Source organism: Chelonoidis abingdonii, chromosome 2, assembly GCF_003597395.2.
Source record: "Chelonoidis abingdonii isolate Lonesome George chromosome 2, CheloAbing_2.0, whole genome shotgun sequence".
Taxonomy (NCBI): domain Eukaryota; kingdom Metazoa; phylum Chordata; order Testudines; family Testudinidae; genus Chelonoidis; species Chelonoidis abingdonii.
In genome coordinates, this window is record NC_133770.1 from 150,779,869 (window position 1) to 150,800,692 (window position 20,824).

The following is a 20,824-nucleotide window of genomic DNA, read 5'->3' on the forward strand; positions in this document are numbered from 1 at the left end:
TCACCCCTCCTGCATCCCAACCCCCTACCCTGAGCCCCCTCATAGCCCCTGAACCCCTCCTGCACCCCAACCCCCTGCCCTGAGCCCCTTCCTACACCCCACACCCCTTCTGCACCCCAACCCCCTGCCCTGAGCCCCCTCATGCACCCTACAGCCCTCCTCTGCCCCAATCTCTTGCCCTGAGCCCCTTCCTGCACACCGCACCCCCTCCTACATTCCACACTCCCTCCTGCCCTGCATACAATTTCCCCACCCAGATATGGCCCTTGGCCCAAAAAGTTTGCCCACCCCTGTTCTAAAGGATTGGCAACAGTGTGATTGGTGGGTAAGATCTGACCTGTATATTGACCTGGGTCTAGGGCTTGGTCCTTTGGGATCAGGAGAACCTTTTTTCCTTTATTGGAGTGTTGGTTTTCATAACCAGTCATCCCCATGATGAGTGGCACTGGTGGTGATACTGGGAAACTGGAGTGTCTGATGGAATCACTTGTGTGACTTGTGGTTAGCCAGTGGGGTGAGACGAAAGTCCTCTCTGGCTGGTTGGGTGCCTTGGTGTGCAAAGGGACCCCAGCCTGGGGCTGTGACTGCCCTGCTCTGAGCAATCTGTCCTGAATTGGTACGCTCGGTTGAGTCCCACCAAGGGCAGCATCATTACAGCACCTCAGTCTCTCTCCTGGTCTGGGTTTAGACTGGGTAACTGGGTGAAAATTACTGGCCTGTGCTGAACAGGGGCCCTTCTGGCTCAAGAGTCAAGGAAACAATTTCATCCCCAAGTGCTTAGCAGAGGCAGGAATCCTTTGCACTGAAATGCAGCTGCCTCTGGGGTGGAGCGCAGCTGCTGTGCAGCAGCCTGCACCAACATCCCAGTGTGAGGTGGAGAAGGAGGAATCCTGCACCGGGGTTTCCCGTTTGCAAGGTTAAATGCAGACCGAAGGTAGAAGGGTGAGAACAAGGTTTAAATATAATTCAGGTAGTAAATTGTTATGTAAACACTGAGAGGCAGGTTTCGCCCAGCCCCAGGGCCAGAATCTGCCTGGAATTAAATACAGCAAATCAGAGCTCCCAGACTTCCGGAGATCAGAGAGATGCAGGCCCCCCTAGCTCAGCCTGTCCTAGGGGCTGACAACTCGCTGGGCAAGGAAAGTGCATGCGCCCTCCCAGGGGCCCGAGTGATGGGGTGTCTTGCTGGGGCAGCACTGAGTGTGAGGAGACAGCGCCCCCCAGTGCCGAGCTAGGACGTCGAGGTCAGTGCTGGAGGTGGGGAACCCCACCTCACTCCCTGCAGCACAGCACCCCCGGCCTCTGCCCTGGGGCTGGCACTGAGTGCATGGGGGCCCTCTGAGGCAGTGGGGGGGGGAGATTTGAAGATGCAAAGGGAGGGGCTGTCCAGCGGCAGAATCCCCCAACCCACATTGAGTCAGAGAGGAGTGACCCCCCGGCAGTAGCAGCAGCTGGGTGCCCCCTGGCTCTACCCCTCAGAGGCGGTGGGAGGCCATGGGGGGGTCTCCGGGCCCCCGGCCCTTGCTCTGCTCTTCCTTGTCCTGGAAGCTGGGGTTCCTCGTGGTCAGACTACCCTCAGGGCTCCTCTTCTCCGGCTCCAGCTGCGGGGCCTCAGCCAGGGCTGCAGCGGGGCTGGAGCTGGGCCCTAGGGTACAGGAGGGGCAGGTTAGAGCCGGGTGGGATGGCGGGCGCCATGGTTAGCAGCATAACAGGCAGCTTCCCCCCCCCCCGCCAACCATGATGCCCCGTGCCCTGCCCCCTTCCCCCCAGCTCCCACCTCTGGGGCAGGATCCCTGGGTGTTGGACTGCATTCCTGAAGATTTGTTCCTCCATGGGGCTGCATGAGGGGGTCCCTGGGGAGGAGGTTGGGGCTCGGGGTGGCTCCCCTCAGAGATGGAGCTGGGAGAGCATGTCAGAGGGTGGCGGGGGGACAGTGAGTGGAGCCGGGCTGTGAAGCATACTGGCAGAGCCTGAAGGGATGAGGGCAAGGGGTGCTGGGGAAAGCCAGGGGCTGGTGAGCAGGCAGGGGCACTGGAAGGGTGGGCAAGCAGCGAGGGGTGGCTGGGGTGCTGGAGGAGATGGGAGGGGTGCGGGGGGCCCTGGGGGGGATAAGTGAGCAGTGTGAGGGGGCTGGGGGGCCAGTGCGGGCGGCCGGGGGAGGTGGTGCTGGGGCAGGCAGGCAGCCGGAGGGCGGGCGTTGGGGGAGGCGGGAAGTGCAGGGTAATGGGGCGGGCGCTGTGGGATGCGGGCAGCCGGAGTGGGCACTGGGGGAGGTGGGCAGTGCAGGGTAGTGGGGCGGGCGCTGGGGAGGCAGGCAGCATGGATGGGCACTGGGGGAGGTGGACAGCACCGGTGGGCGCTGGGGGGAGGCGGGCAGTGCAAGGTAGTGAGGCAGGCACTGGGGAGGCAGGCAGCATGGGCGGGCACTGGGGCAGGTGGGCAGCACTGGCGGGCACTGGGGGAGGCGGGCAGCATGGGCGGCCGGGACGCAGGCGTCAGGCACCGAAGTAGCTGAGCAGCACAGGCAGGAAGACCAGGCCGTGCAGCAGGCCCAGCAGCGTGATAAGCAGGTTCAGGCGGAAGAAGAAGATCTGGATGAGCTGGGCCTTGGCGAATGCCAGCACCACGATGCCCGGCAGGTTGGTCATGGCCACGCCTGCAAAGACCTGCAGGGAAGGGGGTTGGTCAGAGATGGCCCTGGCCACCCCCACACTGTCCCTCCCTCCCCGGGGCTGGCTGGCCCCTGACCCCCCCTCACCTTGCCCTGCGGCCCCCCACTCACCGCGCTGCCCATGTTGATGGTGGCCTCCTTGGCCCTCTCCAGCCGAGTGGGCTGGGTGCTGACAGCAAAGGCCCGGGTCAGGTGGGACACGAACTCCACCGAGATGCCCACAGCCTGCAAGGGGCACAGGGCAGTTAGCGGGGCTGGGGCAGGCTCAAAGCGCCACCCCAGCACTCTGTGGTCCCCAGCACCTGCACCGTCTGCCCACAGCACCCAAATCCCATGCCTGGGATCAGAGATCCCGCCCCGCTAGACACAGTGGCAGAGGGCAGCGAGGGGTCACTGGGCCTGCTGGGTAACGGGTTCTCCATGCAGCACTGAATCAAGGACCCACCTACTCACAAAGTCCTATCCTAGCATGCAATGGGCTTCGGAGCATCACAGCCATGCCCTCCCCTGCCCTGGCTGGGTCCTGTGGGCATCTGTGAATGGCAGCCTGGGGCAGGGTTGGAGGATGCTGGGAAGCAGGCACCTGGGGCTGGAGGTTAGGTACGGGTGCTGGGAGGCGGGGGCTAGGAGATGGGGGCCCAGGAGTGGGATTGGGGGGCTGGATGCCAGGCACCTGGGGCTTGGTGTTGGGCTCCTGGTGATGGAGGCTGGAAGCTGGGTGCCCAGGTCTAGGTGCCAGGTGCCGGAGGCTGGGTGCCTGGGGCTGGGTGTCAAGGGCTGGGTGCCAGGTGCCCGCGGCTGGGTGTCCAGGGATGGGTGCTGGGTGCCCAGGGCTGGAGGCTGGATACCCAGAGCTGGGTGCCCGGGGCTGGCACGCACCGTCACCAGATTGATGAGGGAGATGGCATTGTAGCTGATGTCCCAGAGCGTCATGGCGCCCACAGTGTCCACCAGGATCATGAGGATGGTGAGCAGGTTGATGAGGCCCGAGCGCAGGTCCATGCCCAGCAGCACGCAGCAGACGGCGAAGGTGGGCACCAGGCAGAGCGCCAGGTTGAAGAGCCCCTCATTGACAATGGTGAGGTACTGCTCGTAGAACACGTAGGTGACCCTGGGGGCCGGGCACAGTGTGAGACAGGAGCTCCCCCCCCCCCCCCAGGACCCTCCCTGCCCTCAACCCCTTGGACATGGCCGTGACAGCCCCCCCCCCCGGACCCTCCCATCCTCCCCTGGACAGCCCCCTGACGGATCTTCCCTGCCTCCCCCCTGGGACATGGGCCCCTAGACAGCCCCTCCACCAGATCTTCCCCGCTTCCCCCCTGGGACACAGGCCCTTGGACAGCACCCCCCCACCCCCCGCATCCACCTGGGATGGCCCCCCGGGACCTATTCCCCTGTGCCTGGGACATGGCCCCCCAGGCTCCCCTTGGGACCCCCACCCATGCCCAGGACATGGACCCCTGGATGGCCCCCTGGACACAGGCTCCCCGGGACCCTCCCCTGCCTTCCCCTGGAACACGGGTCCCTTCCACAGCCCCCCGCCCACCAGACCTATCCCCATGTGCCTGGGACATGGGCCTCTGGACGGGCCCCCAGGACCATCCCCTCCCTGCCTCAGGGACATGGGCCCCATTGCGCTGCCCCTCTGTCCCTGCTCCCACTGGACTGGCCTCAGCCCCAATCCCTCCAGACATGGGCCCAACCAGGCTGCCCCCCACAGGGAACCCAATGGGCATCCCCTCCCCCTTCTCCTCATGGGACAAGGCAGAGACATCCTTATGGGAAACACCCTCCAGCGTGCCCTCCCCGACCCCAGGAACCCCAGACGCCCCCGACCCCTCCATGCCATCTGCCCCCTCACGTATAAGGGAAGACCCGGAAGTTGGGGTCGGTGCCCGGCACCCGCCGCATGGAGTTGGTGATGTTGGTCGCCAGTGCCCGTGCTGCCCGCAGCGCGGCTGTGTATTCCTGGGAGTTAGTGAGGGGGGTGTGGTAGGCCATGAACCGCGAGGCTGGGGAGATGTGGGGGTAAGACACTGCCTCCTGGCCTGGAGAGCTCCTCTGGGACCACCACCCCTCCCACTGCTCCCCTCCCCGAAATCCTGGGACCCCCTCCCCCACTGTGCCCTCTCCCCCATATGCTGGGACCCCCTTCCCCCAGTATGCCCTCCCAGTACCCTCCTCCTCTCCCCACCACCCACACTGGCTGGATCCTGCCTCCAGTGTGGTCCCACAGGGCCCCTTTGTGCCCACTCTTTCCCCAGCACGCGACAGGCAATGGGGCCGGACCCCCAGCGCTCTGTGGCGTGGGAGGGCAGTGCAGTCCCGGCGCCCACAGGGGGCAGAGTTCTGTGTGCCATGCCCCCCTCCCCTGGTGGCCAGGCCCTCCCCGCCCATCTCACTGCAGAGGGGGTCTCCCCTGCCCCTTGTGTGGGTGTCCCTAGTGAGGCTGGCACTTACCCTGGATCTCACCGTCTGGGCCCAGCTTCACAGCGGTGTCGTAGGCTCCCAGCCCCCTGGCGGGGACAGGAGAAGGGTGGGTGAGAGCGGGGAGGGGCAAGGCGAACCCCCCACTTCATGGGAAGCCCTCCCCCCACCTGAGTTTGCCGACAGCCTGAGCTGCCCGCTATGGGGCAGAGGGTGCCTGGAGAGGTCGCCAGTGGGGCAGATGTGGGGTCCCTGTGTGGGGCAATGCTGGGCGCCAGGGGGCTGGCATGGGGCTTTGAGTCCAGCCCCATCATCCAGGGTACATGTGTCCTGCACTGCTAGCCAGAGTGGGGACAGAGGGGTGGCTGGGGGGTGCTGCTAGTTGGTCCCAGAAAGGGCAGGGGACCCCCCCCCCCCTGAGGTGGTGGCTTCCCAGGGCAGAACGTCCCTAGAATGGCAAACTGGGGGGGAGGGGTCAGTTGGAAACATTTCCCCATAGGTCAGGCCAGAGCTCATGGCTAGCGCCCCCGGGTCCTGCCAGGAGCCTGTGCCCCACCCGCCCAGGACAGCTATGGGCACAGCTGAGGGCCTGGTGAGCCGCAGCCCCCTGGGACTGTCAGTTACTCTGTGTGTGTGTGAGACACCCCTGGCCAGCAGGGGACGCTGTGTGCCTGACCCCCTCACCAGCAGGGGGCGCTGCGCGGGTGCATGTATGTCTCAATCTCACCAGCAGGGGGCGCTGTCTGCCTGTTTGTCTGACCCCTCACCAGCAGGGTGTGCTGCATGTGTGTATGTCTCACTCTCACCAGCAGGGGGCGTTGTGCGGGGCATGTGCTGCACCCCAGTCCCAGCCCCTGTGCCCACAGGGCATGTTTCCAGCAGGGGCGGCTCCAGGCCCCAGCAACCAAGCACGTGCTTGGGGCAGCAAGCCACTGGGGGCGCTCTGCCGTCACCATGAGGGTGACAGGCAGACTGCCTTCGGCGGCTTGCCTGCGGAGGGTCCGCTGGTCCGGCAGCCTGCCTGCCGTGCTTGGGGTGGCAAAATGCCTAGAGCTGCCCCTGGTTTCCAGCCCCCAAGGACTGCCCCATGCCTGGCCCCTCCCCCGCTGCCCCTGCCAGCACCTACCCCTTGGGGCAGTTGAGGTTGGGCATGTCGTGCAGGAACCAGGGCAGGAAGTGGTTGAACTGCTCCACCGAGGGGCGAATGACCTCACTCAGGTTCCTCATACAGCTGAGCGGGCAGCTGGCGGTGGCTGTGGGGCAAGAGGCTGACATGGTGAGGGGGCCGCAGGGCATGAATCCTGGGGGGGGGGGGCATGGGGAGCTCTGCTCACCCAGAGGAATTCCCAGGGCAGATCAGACCTGGCTCTGCCCGCACCTGTCTCCTCTCCCACAGGGCCAATCCCAGGGACGTGCCAGATCCCCCATCCCATGGCTTTTCTGGAATCACCGGCCCCCTGGAACTGTTTCTCCCAGACCCCATCAGGCCAGGGCCGGCTCATGGCTAGGGGTGGGAGAGCTCAGATTCCTGCTGCTGCTTTATCCCTCCAGGGAGCTCCAACTGCTTTTGCTGCCCAGATCAATGCAGGGCTCTGCTCAGCTCTTGGCCTTGGAGATCTAGTGGCTGGGAGTTCCACAGGCTCTACTGGATTGAAAACCAGCGGATTGTGCCCTTTATTGCTTGCGTCTGATGAAGTGGGCTGTAGCCCACGAAAGCTTATGCTCAAATAAATTTGTTAATCTCTAAGGTGCCACAAGTACTCCTGTTCTCTTTGTAGGATGAGCTTTGCACCCAGCCGTGCCCTTTGCCATCCCACTACGGCCAGACTCCTCCCTCACCCTTTGCCTCTCACTCCCACCTCCCAAACACACACTGATCAGAACTGAGTCTGGCAAGCGCTGGCGAAGTCACTTTCGGCTGAAACCAGCTTTCCGGTGTGGCTGGGGAGCTGGCCAGACCCCACTGACCCTACCAGCAAGCTCGCTGCCCCAGTCTGCCCCCACCAGGATCTCACGCCGATCTGAGGGGAAATCCGGCTTTTCCGCCCTGCCCCAAACCCCTGGGGTTCTGGCCGGCCCCTCGCATTGGAATCGCCTGGCCGCGGCATTCAGCAGTGGCAGCCAGATGCCATTGGGGCGCGCAGAGCCCCTCTGTCTGAGGTGTGGTCCTGTCTCGCTGAGGGGCAAGCCCTCTTCTCCAGTCCTCCCCCTCCCCAGACTGCAGCGTCCCTGCCTTGCCCTGCCCCACAGGGGGTCCCCAGCCCATCTCTGACCCCTCTCTCTACAGTGACCACCTGTCCCCTTGGTTGGGGGGTCACAGTGCCACGCCTGCCGGGGGAGCCCTTTCTGTGCCCAGCTCTGGGCAGCACTGTCAGGTTAACCCCTCGAGCCCTACGGGCGAGACCTACTGTTGGTGGATGGGCAGAACTGGCTGTCGCTGGAGCTGATGCGGCAGCATCTCGACAGCGGGTGGAGCCAGTCAATGAAGTCATCCACCCAGGACGAAGCAGGGATGGCCAGGTAGGATCTGCAAGAGGAGCAGGGGCTGGACGATTAGATGCTGGGCAGCGGGGAGCCCTGCCTGCTGGGACGCAGTATGGAGGGGGCCTGGCAGGGGGTTGCAGGCCTGGCTGTAGGGCACCACGGGCCCACCCAGGTCAGGCTAGGGTGGCAGGTCAGAGCGAGGGCCCTGGCAGAGCTTGGGGGGCAGAGGCAGCGGGTTGGAGCGAGGGTCCTGGCAGAGTTTGGGGGGCAAGGGTGTCAGGGCAGAGCAAGAAGCCCTGCAGAGCCAGGGGGCAGGGGCTGTGGGTCAGAGCGAAGGCCCCGCAAAGCCGAGGGGCAGGGGCTATGGGTCAGAGTGAAGGCCTTGCAGAGCCGGGGGGCAGGGGCTGTGGGTCGGAGTAAGGGTCCTGCAGAGCTGTGTGTGGCCCCACGGCTGGGCACCCCTCTCCCAGCCCCAGGGGCACTCACACATTGGGGAATCTTGTGGCATACTGGATCTTCTGGGTCAGGGAGCTGTTGTCGCAGCCGGCACTGGAGCAGACGCCGTTCATGCCGGGACCGGTGGAGAAGTTGTAACCGCCGGTGGTGACGAAGTAGGTGGGCAGGCCCACCATGAAATATTGGTTCAGGTACTGGAAGTATTGCACCATGTAGGAGTCCTAAGGAGACACCGCAGGACCCGTCATGCCAGCTCCCTGTCTCTGCCACCCGGAGCGGTGGGGTAGCTAGGTTGGCTCGGAGACTGCACCACCCAGCCATGGCCTCACCCGCCATCATCTCCGCACCTCGCGCTGCCACCGACCTGGGCACAAGCCATGGCTAGCGTAACAGCCCCCTCCACTGGCACCACAGAACAGAAGGCAGTGCCAAGATGTGGCCTGCCCTCCCAGGCGCCCCCAGCCTGGGCCCCCCAGAGATGCCAGGCCCAGAGCACCCAGTGGGGCTGCAGCCCAGGAACCTCCTGCCCAAGGGCAAGCTGGTGTCTTTGAGCAGGAGATGGAGCAACCTCAGGGCTATGGGGCACCCCCCACATCCCTAGCCCCCGCCCAATCCACCAGGCGCCCACTTCCAGCCAGCCTCCTCGGAGCCCAGTCCAGGGCAATGCCCCCAGGGGAGAGCAAGCCACGCACGGCTGGAACCCACCCCGGTGCCAAAGGCACGATGGGGAGGTGCCCAGATACCCTGGTGATGGGGCAGCAGAAAGGCCTGGGCAGAGCAGGACCGAGCTGCCCTGTTGGGGCTCCTGGGAAGCTGCCAACATGGCCGTGGTGGGGCGTGACTGCCCAACGGCCAAGGGGCATCAGGGCCAGGCAGCGCTTGGACAGGGCCTGCAAGCAGCCCAGGCTACGGGCGCCCTGTGAGAGCCGTGCAGCCCGGGCAGATACTGGGCACGTGCAGGGGGAGGAGGGGTTCTCACCTTGGGCATCGCCAGCTCCTGGTCCAGCCCCACGGGCACCTGCAGCGCCAGGTAGATCCCAGCACAGAACATGAACAGGAAAAACAGCATCTGGGGGGTTGGGGGGCACTGTGGTGAGGACAGCTCTACCGTTCCTCCCCCCGCCCCTCCCCTCCCTGCCACAGAGCATCCCAGCCCCAACACAAGGGCCCAACCCCGCCTGCGTAGAGGATCCCCCACCCTGGCACCTGGGCCCTCTCCCCCAACCTTGGACCCATCACCCTATCTGCCCCTTCCCCACCCTGGCACCTGGGCCCCCTCCCCCAACCTTGGACCCAACACCCTCCCTGCCCCTTCCCTATCCTGGCACCTGGGCCCCCTCCCTTTCCCTCTCCCCCCACCCCACTCACCACCAGGGCCCTGACGGCACAGTTCAGCAGCACGGGGGTATAGATGAGCCGCATGAAGGGGCGCAGCAGCCCCTCACTCCGCGCTGGGCACCCCGCCTTGCTCAGGCGGTGGCAGCAGCAGAGGTCGAGGCGGGCGGCCTGGGGGCAAAGGGAGCGTCAAATCTACCTGCTTGGTGTAGATGGGGAACGGCCCCGCCCCCTCCATCCCTGTGCCCCCCAGCAGGTGCCCCTCCCCTCCTGCCCCCCAGCCCTGTTCCCCCCAGCGGGCACCTCTCACCTCCTGCCTGCGGGCATCAAGAGAGACCAGCGCCACGAACATGGACATCTGGAGCAGGAAGTCAAAGAGCACAGCCAGGGCGGCGTTTAGAGCAAAGGTGCGAACCGCTGGCATCCGCGTCAGGGAGCCTGTGGGCATGAGAGCTCATGAGTAGGGGGGTCCTTGTGCCCGGGGGGAGCAGCTCGTGGGTGTGAGGGACGGGCCCTGTGGGCACCTGGAGCCACCCTGCCCAGACTAGCATTTCCCGGGCACGGGACCCGACACCCCAGCCATGGCCTGGTGGCATGCCAGAAAGGGCACAAGCAGCCATGGTGCTGGGCACCCCCAGGTGCCCCATACCTGGGCCCAGCCCTCTCCCAGCTCAGGCCCCCTTGTCCTGCGCCACAGGCACTCACCCAGGAAGAAGCAGGTGGCCTCGGAGAAGCTGCACAGGAGCATGCTGGGTGCCACAGTGCCTAGCACCCGCCCGATGTGCTGTTCGCGCCGCTCGCCCGGCTCCCGCACTGACCTCTGCAAAGCACCCACTGGGGTGAGGGGAGGGATTGGGCAATACCCCCCAACTGCCCCACCCTGCCGGGGGCACCCCCACCTAGCACCCTGGCCCCTTACTGTCCTGCCCTGCCAGAAGCACCCCCACCTGGGCCCCTGTCTCCCATTGCCCTGCCAGGGGCACCTCCACCCAGCCTGCAGCCCCCCCAACTGCCTTGCCCTGCTGGGGCACCCCCACCTGGCCGCCTGCCCCTCAACTGCCTCGCACTGCTGGGCCCCCCCACTGTCGTGCCAGGGGCACCCCCACTCAGCCTGCTGCCCCTGAACTGCTTGGCTCCACCGGGGGCACCTCCACCCAGCCCCTGCCTGCCTTGGGCACCCCACCTGGCCACCTGCCCCCCAACTGCCCCACCCTGCCGGGGTACCCCCACCTGGCCACCTGCCCCTCAATTGCCCTGCCAGGGGCACCCACACCCAGCCTGCTGCCCCCCCACCTGCCCTGCCTTGGCAGGGGCACACCCCTTGCCTATTGCCCTTCCCCCATGTCCTGCTGGTGTACACACACACACACAGACCCTCCCCCCCACCCCGGCCTGGTTTTCTTCATTTATCACTTGCTCCCGCAGCCAGACAGGGTTGATTCCCCCCACCCTCACCCCTGCTGCTGTGGGAAGGGCCCCTCTGACCCCCATGTTCATGAATGTCAGACCCTGACCCCAGCTTCCTGAGCCGGGCCCCAGTGGGACACCCCAGCCCATGACTGATGGGATGTTCCCCAGCAGGCCCCAGGAGCCTATGGGATGCTGCCCAGTAGGATGTGCCAGGAGGGGACACTGCCCTGGGGTGTGGGCGATAAAAAGGATTCCATGGGGGGCTGGGTACTCTGGGGGGGCTGGGCTGGGTGTTGGGGGGGGCTGGGTGCCCCGGCTCACCTGGTACTCCAGCACAAAGATGAAGATGTTGTCAGCGCCCACCGCCAGCACGAGGAAGGGAACCACCTCGATGATGACAAGGGAGGAGGGCAGCCCCACATAGGCGTAGAAGCCCATGGAGGAGAACACGGCGCCCAGCACCACCAGGATCCCGCCCAGGCCCAGCGTCACCTTGGAGTCCACCTGCAGGGGGCAGTGCAGTGGCTCAGGGCAGCTGGCACCCGTGGGAGGCGGGGCCTCTCGGGACTGACACGGAGCCTGGGGGAGATGCTACAGAGACCTTCTAGGGGTTGCAGGGAGCGGGGTGAGGGGCTGAGCCAGGCTATGGGCAGGCTATGGGCCTGGGGCTGTGCATGGCAGTGCCAGGGGATGGCTGCGGGGTTAGTGGGTGGCCAGGGGTGGCTCCAGGCACCAGCACGCCAAGCGCGTGCTTGGGGCAGCAAGCCACAGGGGGCGCTCTGCTGGTCCCCGTGAAGGCGGCAGGCAGGCTGTCTTCAGCGGCTTGCCTGCGGAGGGTCCGCTGGTCCCGCAGCTTTGGCGGACCTCCTGCAGGCTGCCGCTGAATTCGCAGGACTGGGGACCTCCCACAGGCAAGTCACCGAAGGCAGCCTGCCTGCTGTGCTTGGGGTGGCAAAATGCCTAGAGCCGCCCCTATGGGTGGCGCTCTGCCCTGGTGCTCAGGGCAGGCTATAGGGCTGGGGTTGTGCGTGGCAAAGCCAGGGGGCGCTGGGCTGTGGAGCAGGCGAGCCGGGGCTCTGTGGAGGTGCAGAGTACATGCAGTGGACCTGGTCGTTCTGTGGCAGCTGGTTGAGTCTGTTCCAAGCTGGACAAAGGACCCAACCGGGTCTAGAGACTAAGGGTCCCCAACAGGCAGCCCCCGACTCTGCAGGGAGAGGGCAGCCCCCTCTCCAGGGTCCCCTCAGCCCCAGGGGGTGCCAGCGAGGGGTGGGCGAAGGACTGCTTCGCTACTAGAGCCTGGCATGAGACAGGCCAGCAGACAGGCACTGCCCTCACCACAGGCTCATGCCAGGGCCCCACCCCAGTCCCCTGCTTCCCAAAGCAAGCACCATAGCCTCCCACCAGCCCCGCTGCCCCCGTACCAAGATGCGCCTGCAGCTGGAGTACTCGCCCAGGGCCAGCGCGATGTAGAGGAAGATCACCAGGTAGCTGATGGCGAAGATGGGGATGTCCTCGGCCGTGGTGCGGTTAATCTCGTCTTCCAGGGAGCGCTGCGGGGGCCAGGAGTTAGACACAGGCAGTGCCACATGAGGTAGGGGTAGCGCCTGCTTCCCACTGCCACTGGCTGGAACTGTGCCCGCTGGAGCCAAAAGCTGTGCCCAGGGGCCTCCTATGGGGCTAGAGGACTGGGCTGTGCCCTCTATTTGCCCCTGCCCTGACTGTGGCTGTCACTTCCCTATCCCTTCCTGCTGTCCCCCCTCTCCTCCCAGCCCCAGTCTGGCATCAAGAAATGCCCCGTGCCTGTCCCCGTCTCCCACACATATGCCCCCAAACCAGAGCTTGCCCACTGTGCAAGCAGCAGAGGCTCATCGTTGGCCTTTAATGGGGCAAGGAGAGGGAGCAACAGGATGGGGGGAGTCACTCTGAGCTGGGTGCTGCTCCGGGCTGTGCAGTGTTGGGGGTCCCAGCTCCAGAAAGCAGTGGGGGCTGAACAGCCCTGAGCCATAAGAGAGTTCTTTGAGCCCTCATCGTGCAGGGCTGGCCCCCAGCCGGTCTCTGTGATGGCCTGGCGCTGCCCCCGGTACCTCGGCCATGTAGGCGATGGTGTAGGTGTGGGCATGGGTCTGCTGGAACTCCCCCACCACCTGCAGGAAGCGCTGCTCCCACAGCAGCACCCAGGCGTAGCGCAGGTCACTGCGCGGGTAGTTGTTCAGCGAGAAGGTAAGGATCAGTGCCTGGGCCTCCGAATAATCTTCACCTGGCGGGGGGAGGGCAGTGAGAGCCAGCAGGCACAGACATCCCCCTCCTCCCGCCAGCCCCTGGCAGCCAGCCTCCTGCCCCCGCCCACTGCAGCACCCGGTCCACAGGAAAGGAGCGAGTCTGATAAGGGAGATCATAAATATCCAGACTTTGCCACCCCGCCCCACCTGGGCACCTTCCAGCTCAGGATCGAGGGCCACTTCTCGAATCCCAGTCCCCGGGATCAGTGCGGGAGTGGCATGGAGCCTTCCACCATCACTGACAGGCAGCCACCTCTGGGTTGCAGCGCAGTAGCTGGCTAACCCCACCCCGCAACGCCTGATGACTGTTTAGGACAGGAAGTGACAGTTCTGTACCCAGCTGATACTTCCACAGGGTGGAGGGAGGTCAGGGAGGCAGGCTGGAGTCCCTGGAGCACTGGCCAGGATCCTTAGCACAGGGTCCTGGGATCTTCAATGGCCCCAAGCAGCCAGGGCCTCAGTTCCTGTCTCCTCTTCCAGACAGCACCTCCAGGAGCATAGCGCCCTCGCTGGACTGAACCAGCAAAGTCATGTGCCAGGGGCTGGGGGCTTCTCACCCACATGCCAGGAGCCCCGCAGGGCCGATGCTCCAGAGTGGACCTGGAGTCACCCTGGGCTGGACGGGCACAATCCCCACTCAGTCCCACCAGGCCAGATGCAGAGAAGCAGCTCCATGGCTCCCTGCTGCCCCCCACGCCAGCCCCACTACCAGCTACCCCATGATCCAGCCCTAGAACGGGGTTCCCTCGAGGCTCAGCCCTCTCCTGCTCATTCTTTCTGCAGACCATCTCTGGCTGGACCTTGGCCCCTCAGCGGCTGGCACTGCCACTGCTCAGACCTGCCCCGCTCGGACACTGCTGCTCCTCTCTGCCTCACACCTTCTTCGGCGCATCAGACACCCACCGCTGGTCTTCTCTCACTAGGTCCTGCTTGGTTGTCCCCCCTCTGCCCATCACTTCTCCTGCGCTGGCGAGCCCTGCTGTGCTTTGCCAGTCATGCCAGCTGGCACCGCTCATGTGGTACATGCCCAACAAATACCACTGGGCATCGGCTGCCCCTCACGCTGGGGAAAAGCTCCCTGCGAACATCCCCAAAGCTGCCTCATTATCCACCTTTCAGCCCCTCCATCACTGTGCCCCCAGCCGCAGTGCCATGCTGCTGGGGCGCTGTACCCAACACCTGCCAGGCTGACTCACCACATGCTTCCCTTGTGTCCCCCTGCCCCACAGAGCTGTGAACCAGTGGAGGAGGCGGGCAGTCACTGCCCGTGAAGCCGCAGGGCTGGGTGCCCACCTGGCACTGGTGCCCCTTACCTGTGTAGCCACCCACGGCCAGGAAGGGGAAGACGGGTGCGCCGTAGTCGGCCATGCAGCTCAGCTGCAGGTTGGTGATATCCTTGAAGGAGAGAGGCGAGCTGGGGAGGCAGAAGGAGTGAGTGAGGGAGGGATGCTTGTCAGGGGCTCTATGGGGCCCCTGTGCCCTGGTCCTCCTGCTGCCACGGTCCCATTGGCTCTGCGACACTTTGTCTGCGCACAGCGCTCTGCGAGCTGCAGCCTGTGCCAGGAGCTCCCCCTAGGGACGGACCCAGGGTGGCAGCAGAGAGAAAGGGGGGCTGGAGGCAGACTGCAGAGTGGGAGGGGAACTGCGAAGCGGAAGGGTGGAGAGATCAGAGATGGAGGAAGCCAGTGATAGGGGAGGAGCTGGCGGTGGGCATGGCAGGGGCTGCAGGAGAGGAAGGTCAGCAGCCTCTAACCACCCCCATCTTCAGCCTTTCTGCAGGGGGCGCCCAGCATGGCAGAGCTACTGCCCCACAGGGAGCTTCCCACCCCAGGACTGAGCTGCTGCCTGTCTCCCACGGCCCTCCAGGGAGAGACCGCCAGTGTAGATCCAGAGCCTCCCAGCACACATCCCAGCAGGAGAAGCACCCTGTGAGGAAGTGGGAATTTTTGGTAGTATTTTTGTGATGCCTACCTGTGACTCAGTTTCCCCCGTACTTTTCATGGCAACCCCATGGGGGCAAAAGAGTTAAATCTGCCCTTGGGGGTGGGCAGTAGCCGGAGAAGTGGGAGTGGCCAAGGCCGACCCAGGTCTATGGGAAATCCAGGCAGGGAGTGGTGTGTAACAGGCCCGGGGCTGGAGGGGGCAAGGGATGGGTTCCTCCAGCTCTCACCAGGGATGCTGAGCAGAGGCAGCTGGAGAACAAAGTCCCAGGGGCCTGGGCTGGGGATACAGAGCTAGCTTCAGAGACAGGCAATGGGGCAGCAAGGCAGAGCTTGGCAGGCGCCCATGGCCGCGTGGCTGGGGGGCACCGGCTTGGCCAGCACCACATCTCTGTGCTGAGTTCATCCCGGCCTGCGCCCAGCTGACCAATAAACCCTGCTCTGCTGGGACAGGCTGCCTGGGGTCCCTGCACACCCGGCTGGCTCGGTCACGCTCCTGGGCAGAGCTCTGGGTGCAACGCAGGAGGGCTGCGATGCCATGGCCCACCCTGAAGGATGAGGGGGACCGCTGGGAGGCTGGCAAGCTGAAGGGGTCCCTGGGGCTATTTAAAATTCAGGGTGCACCCATGATAACCCCCTCGTCCCCAACATTGGTCCAGCTACCCCCACTGCCATTGCCAGGCCGGTGCCCCCCACCAGCACTAGCCCAGTCTGCACCACCAGTCCTACCCACCCCAGGCCACCCCCGTCCAGGGCCCATCGCTCCCTCCCCCAGATGACTGCTTGAGCGCCCTGGAAGACCGCCATGCTCTGTGGAGACCTGGTGCCATTTCACGCCCTTCCTCTGGGTGGGCATCAGGGGGCAACAGGCAGTGGCACTGCTGGACTCTCTCCCCTCAAGTGCCCAGCCACACCGGGCATTTGTGATGTGGCTATTGGCTTAGGAAGTAACCATATCCCCATGAAAACCAGATGCCATGGCAATGCCAGCCTCAGGACCTGGTGCTCGGCGCCTGAGCACAACAGCAAAAGGAATGGCACCTAGACCAGCCTGGCAGCAAATGCCAGCCTGTTGGCCCCCAGTATGGACCCCATGGGGAAGGGGATTGACTAAGCCAATCCAGGTGACTTCCAGCATCAGACAAGTGGGAATTTTTGGTAGTATTTTTCTGAAGCCTGTGTGTGCCTCAGTTTCCCCTGTATGCTTTGGGAGAAAGGGCTGTGAGCTCTCTGGCAGGCTACGACGCAGGTGTGAATGGCTCCTAGCATCAGGGGAGCTCTGGAGAAGAGTACGCAAATCCGATTGCCTGGGCATGGAGCCCCAGAGACCAGCACTGCCCGCCTCTCCCAGGGGCTGAGCCACAGCTCAGGGAGCTCAAAGTGGTCTGTGGGAAGCAGTTGGGGCACCTGACCTGGGATAAAGGGAGGTCAGAGGGACGGTGCTGAGGGCTCTGGGCTAACCAGGATGGACAGGGCTGGATCTTTGTTTTCTCTCGGCTACCCAAGGCCTTCCTGTGCTGTGTCCAGCCGAGTGCCCACGCTGACTGGGTGTCCCTGCAGAGGTTGGTGGAGGGGCGTGTGCTGCTCCCCAAGATCGTCCCAGTCTCCCTCAGGGGCTGCCTGGGTGGGACTCGCTGAATGGAGCTCATGGTGGGAAGCTCGGGGGCTGACGGCCTAAAGAGGTGGTGAAGCTGCAGGGCTTGTCCAGGTGGAACCGCGAGACCACCGGGGGTCTGGCTCACTGAAGGGGGCCTTCCAGAGACTGTGCCACAGCTGGGGCCATAGCCTCGGTCTTGGGGATCCGTGACACTAAGATGTCAGGGAGCTTCCTCCTAGGGACGGACTGGGAAAGGAGAGAGGCACCAAAGAGCCAACACTGAACTGTCACTGGATTGACTGTGGCGTCTGACACTTCGCCGAACTCGGCAGCGCTGTAAGCACAAGCGGCGGCCAGACGGAGACATTAAAGGCAGAATAGCGAAGCCAGACGTGATTCGCAACCCAAACCAAATGCCACATGCTGGGCCCAGCTGCGTAGGATAAATCCACACTAGCAGACGGCCAGCAAAGCTCCCAAACGCAGAACCTGGTGGGAGGATGAAAAGGAAAGTGATGGGCCAGGAAATGCTGGGTGAAAACAGAGGTGGTAGAACATGTGTGGAGGGAAGAGCTGAGCCAGGGGATGAGGCAGGAGCTGGGCTGGAATCCCGAGGCTGACAGGCAACGGGGTGAACTGAGGAGGGCTTGGAAATGCACGAGAGAAGCAGAGTGGAAAGCCATCAGTCCTGCTCTGGAAGGAAAAGGCCACAGATGGGGAGTTGGGGGGGACATGGAATAAAGGGGCATCAGTCAAGTCCAAGTCTCTACAGACCATTAGCAGGTATGGAACCATGACCTTCTGTGTTGACTCCTACCCCCTGAGCCAAAGGGGAGAGCTGTGGCGGGGAGCCCAGGGCTGGGCTAGTGGGGGGCTGCAGATTGGGAATGAGGGGCATTGGCAGAGCCGTGCGGGAAGTGTGCACATCCCCTGTTCTCACTGTCATAAACAGATAGCTAAGGGTTAATGTTTCTTTTACCTGTAAAGGGTTAACAAAGAGAACCAAACACCTGACCAGAGGACCAATCAGGAAACAGGATTTTTCAAAGCTCAAGGGATGGAATTTGTGGGTGTTTTTTTTCTTGGGTCTTTGTCTTCTTCTGTTGCTCTCTCAGCTATGAGAGGATCTATCTCCAGCCTTTCTAAATCTTCTGTTTCCCAGTTGTAAGTACAAAGGTAGCAAAACAATAGGCTTTTATATGTTTTGTTTTGTATGTACATGTGTGTAATTGCTGGAATGTTTAAACTGTATTTCTTGTTGAATACGGCTGGTTATTCATATTTTTCTTTTAAGCAATTGACCCTGTATTGTCACTTTGATACAGAGATTAATTTTTTTTGTCTTTTTCTTTCTTTTTATATAAAGCTTTCTTTTTTAAAACTTGTTGACTTTTCTTTTTCTAGTTATGGTAAGGGGATAGGAATCTCAGTGCCAGGATTACTGTCTCTCTCAGGGAAAGACTGGAAGGGGGGAAAAGAAGGAGGGGGGAATGTAAATTGCCCTCTCTGTTTTGTGTTTCAAGGGATTGAAGCAGGGAAATCTACTAGAACACCGCCAGGGGGGAAAATCGGCAGGAAGTAAAGAACAGGAAGGGAAGGTTATTTCCCTTTGTCTTGAGACTCAGGGCATCTGATCTTGGGGTTCCCCAGGGAAGGTTTGGGAGACCAGAGTGAGCACAGCACTGATCCTGTCTGGTGGCAGCGATATCCGATCTAAGCTGGTAATTAAGCTGGAGGTTTCATGCAGGCACCATTTTTGACTCTAAGTTCAGAATTGGGAAATAGCTAGATACCCCACGACTGGAGCCTTGCACTACTTGACCCAGAGGAAGTGGCTTTCCATCCACCATGCCCATCTGCCCCCCTGTGTCTGGCTGGCCGTCATCTCCAGGCGAGTGGCGTGTTCTGGAAGTACTGGCGCAGCCGTTGACCGCAGCAGCACTGGTGCGGCATGAGCTGGGGTCCAGGGGGGCGTACAGACACTCCTTGAGTGTCACATCCTGCCGTCCTTCTCTCACCAACGCCTGATCCTTGCAGCCGCTCTGCAGGTCCAGCAGGTCCAGCAGGACAGCCATGGAGAGGATCCCGCTGAAGTTCTTCCTGCCTAGTAGGAGGGACATAGGTGTAATTGGGCCGCCCTTGGCTGTGAGGATCACCGTTGGTCTGAAGAAGTGCCACAAGTTCTGGTCATAGAACTCTCTCTCGGCCGGCCGCTGTCGGGCGAGACCAGAGCTCCAAACGGTCTGGTGAGTCTGAGATAAAGACCATCCCACCAGGAGAGCCTCACACCACCACAGCTGAGATCAAGATGACCGAGACTGGGTGGGAAGCCAACCAGGTGCCCCATCTCCTGAACATTCCCCAAGACGCGGTGGTGGCCTGGCTGAGCCTCTCCGAGCGTGTCATCTGTCCCTCTGGCGCTGCCGCCCTTGCCGCTGGCCTGCTTGGATCTGGAGATGCGCCCCACACCAGGAAGGCCCCGAAGAGCACGGTCAGCAGGCAGAAGAGAAGACAGCACACAAACAAGACCCCATTCGGCTGCCCACTCGAAGGCGGGGCTGGCAGTGGATGTGGTGATCTGTGGGCAGGACTCGCACGTCCAGGCAGGGCATGCGTCTCCCGTCAGCATGCCGCCTCGCCGCACGCGCAAGTCTTGCCGTTGATGGCACTATGCCTCCCACAAGACATTGCGCGGTCCAGCTGGACGTCGATATCCAGGCGGGGCTAGCCATTGCTGCTGTCCCCCTGAAGTCCACCAGCGCTGCTCGTGCACAGGTGGCACCGACTTGCCGCACATGGCAGTGATGCATAGCCACTCATCTGCAGGGATCCGGCCCTTGCAGAGTCGTAGGACTGGTCATCGAAGCTCGGTTTAGAAGCACGTACCCACCACGCCACTGCTGCCGTCCCAATGGGTATCGGTTGAAAAGCGGTGACAATGAAAGAGGCCTCTGGTTGGGGCTGCAGATGTCTTTCGGCAGTAGATGCTGCGACGTCTCGAGCAGGAGGGGCAGCGGTCACGGACACCTGGGAGATGCCAGCGACTGCAGGGCCACCATCTGGGTAGAGCAGCAGGCATATGTGGGTTCTCGCCTGTGTAAGCTGGGGCACAGCCTCCTCACTTGTTGAGGTGGTGTCTTGACAGCCGGCCAGGTGTGTTGGAGAGGGGCAGGCCAAGAACCGGTGACCACAGCAGCTCACGTGAATCTCGGGGTCCGCCCGCAGTCACCGTAAAGGACAGTACCCTGCTTTGTGGATTTCGTCAGCGCGCGCAATGCGGCCTGCTCCCCACAGGAAGAAAGAAACAGGTACGCAGACCGGCTGCGAGCAGCTGGGACGTCACGGGATGGACTCACCCTATAGCACCCAGCCCTATACCAGCGACATCCCAAGACAGACTGACCCCCACACCCAACTCCCCTGGGGACCCCACTTGTGACCTAACTGACTGTACCCTGACCCCCAACTCCAGGGACACGCCCACTGTAGCCAACCACCTCACCTGACACCGCAACTCAGGGACACCCCACTGTGAGCCCCACCTACACCCCACCCCCACTCAGGAAGCTCCCAGTGGATACCAATCACCTGCACCCTACCCCAACTCAGGGACACTCCCAGTGTGAGCCAACCACCTGCACCCTGACCCCCAACTCAGGGACACTCCCAGTGTGAGCCAACCACCTGCACCCTGACCCCCAACTCGGGGCCACCCCCAGTGTGAGCCAACCACCTGCACCCGACCCCCAACTCGGGGCCACCCCAGTGTGAGCCAACCACCCGCACCCCGACCCCCAACCCAGAAACTCTCCCAGTGGGAGATCAACACCCCCACCCTGACCCTCAACATGTGACTCTGACACAGTGCCTTGACAGCACTACATGACCCCTCCTAGAGTGCGACTGACCCCCAACCACACAACCCCCAACCTAATGAGACCATAGTCCTCACCCCAACCCCCATCACTGTGATCCCCCCAGCATGAGATCAGCACCAGGCCCTGCACCTGCCTTGCCCTCCCACCCCGCTGAGAGCTTTCACATCACCTGGCCAGCTGCTCCCACCGCCCCCTATTTCCAAACTGTCTGTGAATTCTTTTCAACCCCCTCAAGATCATTTTTTGACCCAACATCTTTCTGAACTTTAAAATGGGGAATTTTCCAGATCAAGCGAGTTTGAGTTTGGAAAACTGTCGGGTGCCCAAGCTGACCAATCAAACTGGCA

At 63.0% G+C, this 20,824-nt stretch overlaps 1 protein-coding gene across 1 annotated transcript; it reads right to left on the reverse strand.

Moving 5' to 3' along the window:
• Window positions 1-1,475: 1,475 nt before the first annotated feature.
• On the reverse strand, window positions 1,476-19,287 carry LOC116830721 (NPC1-like intracellular cholesterol transporter 1). Its single transcript, XM_075063390.1, is given in 22 exon segments — window positions 1,476-1,645; window positions 2,504-2,666; window positions 2,783-2,896; window positions 3,551-3,782; window positions 4,533-4,683; window positions 5,132-5,187; window positions 6,225-6,351; window positions 7,507-7,625; window positions 8,069-8,259; window positions 9,018-9,107; window positions 9,407-9,544; window positions 9,684-9,811; window positions 10,079-10,193; window positions 11,105-11,287; window positions 12,205-12,333; window positions 12,868-13,040; window positions 14,376-14,476; window positions 18,417-18,498; window positions 18,501-18,539; window positions 18,542-18,816; window positions 18,818-19,177; window positions 19,244-19,287. Coding segments are annotated over 22 exon segments (3,180 nt in total).
• Window positions 19,288-20,824: the final 1,537 nt, after the last annotated feature.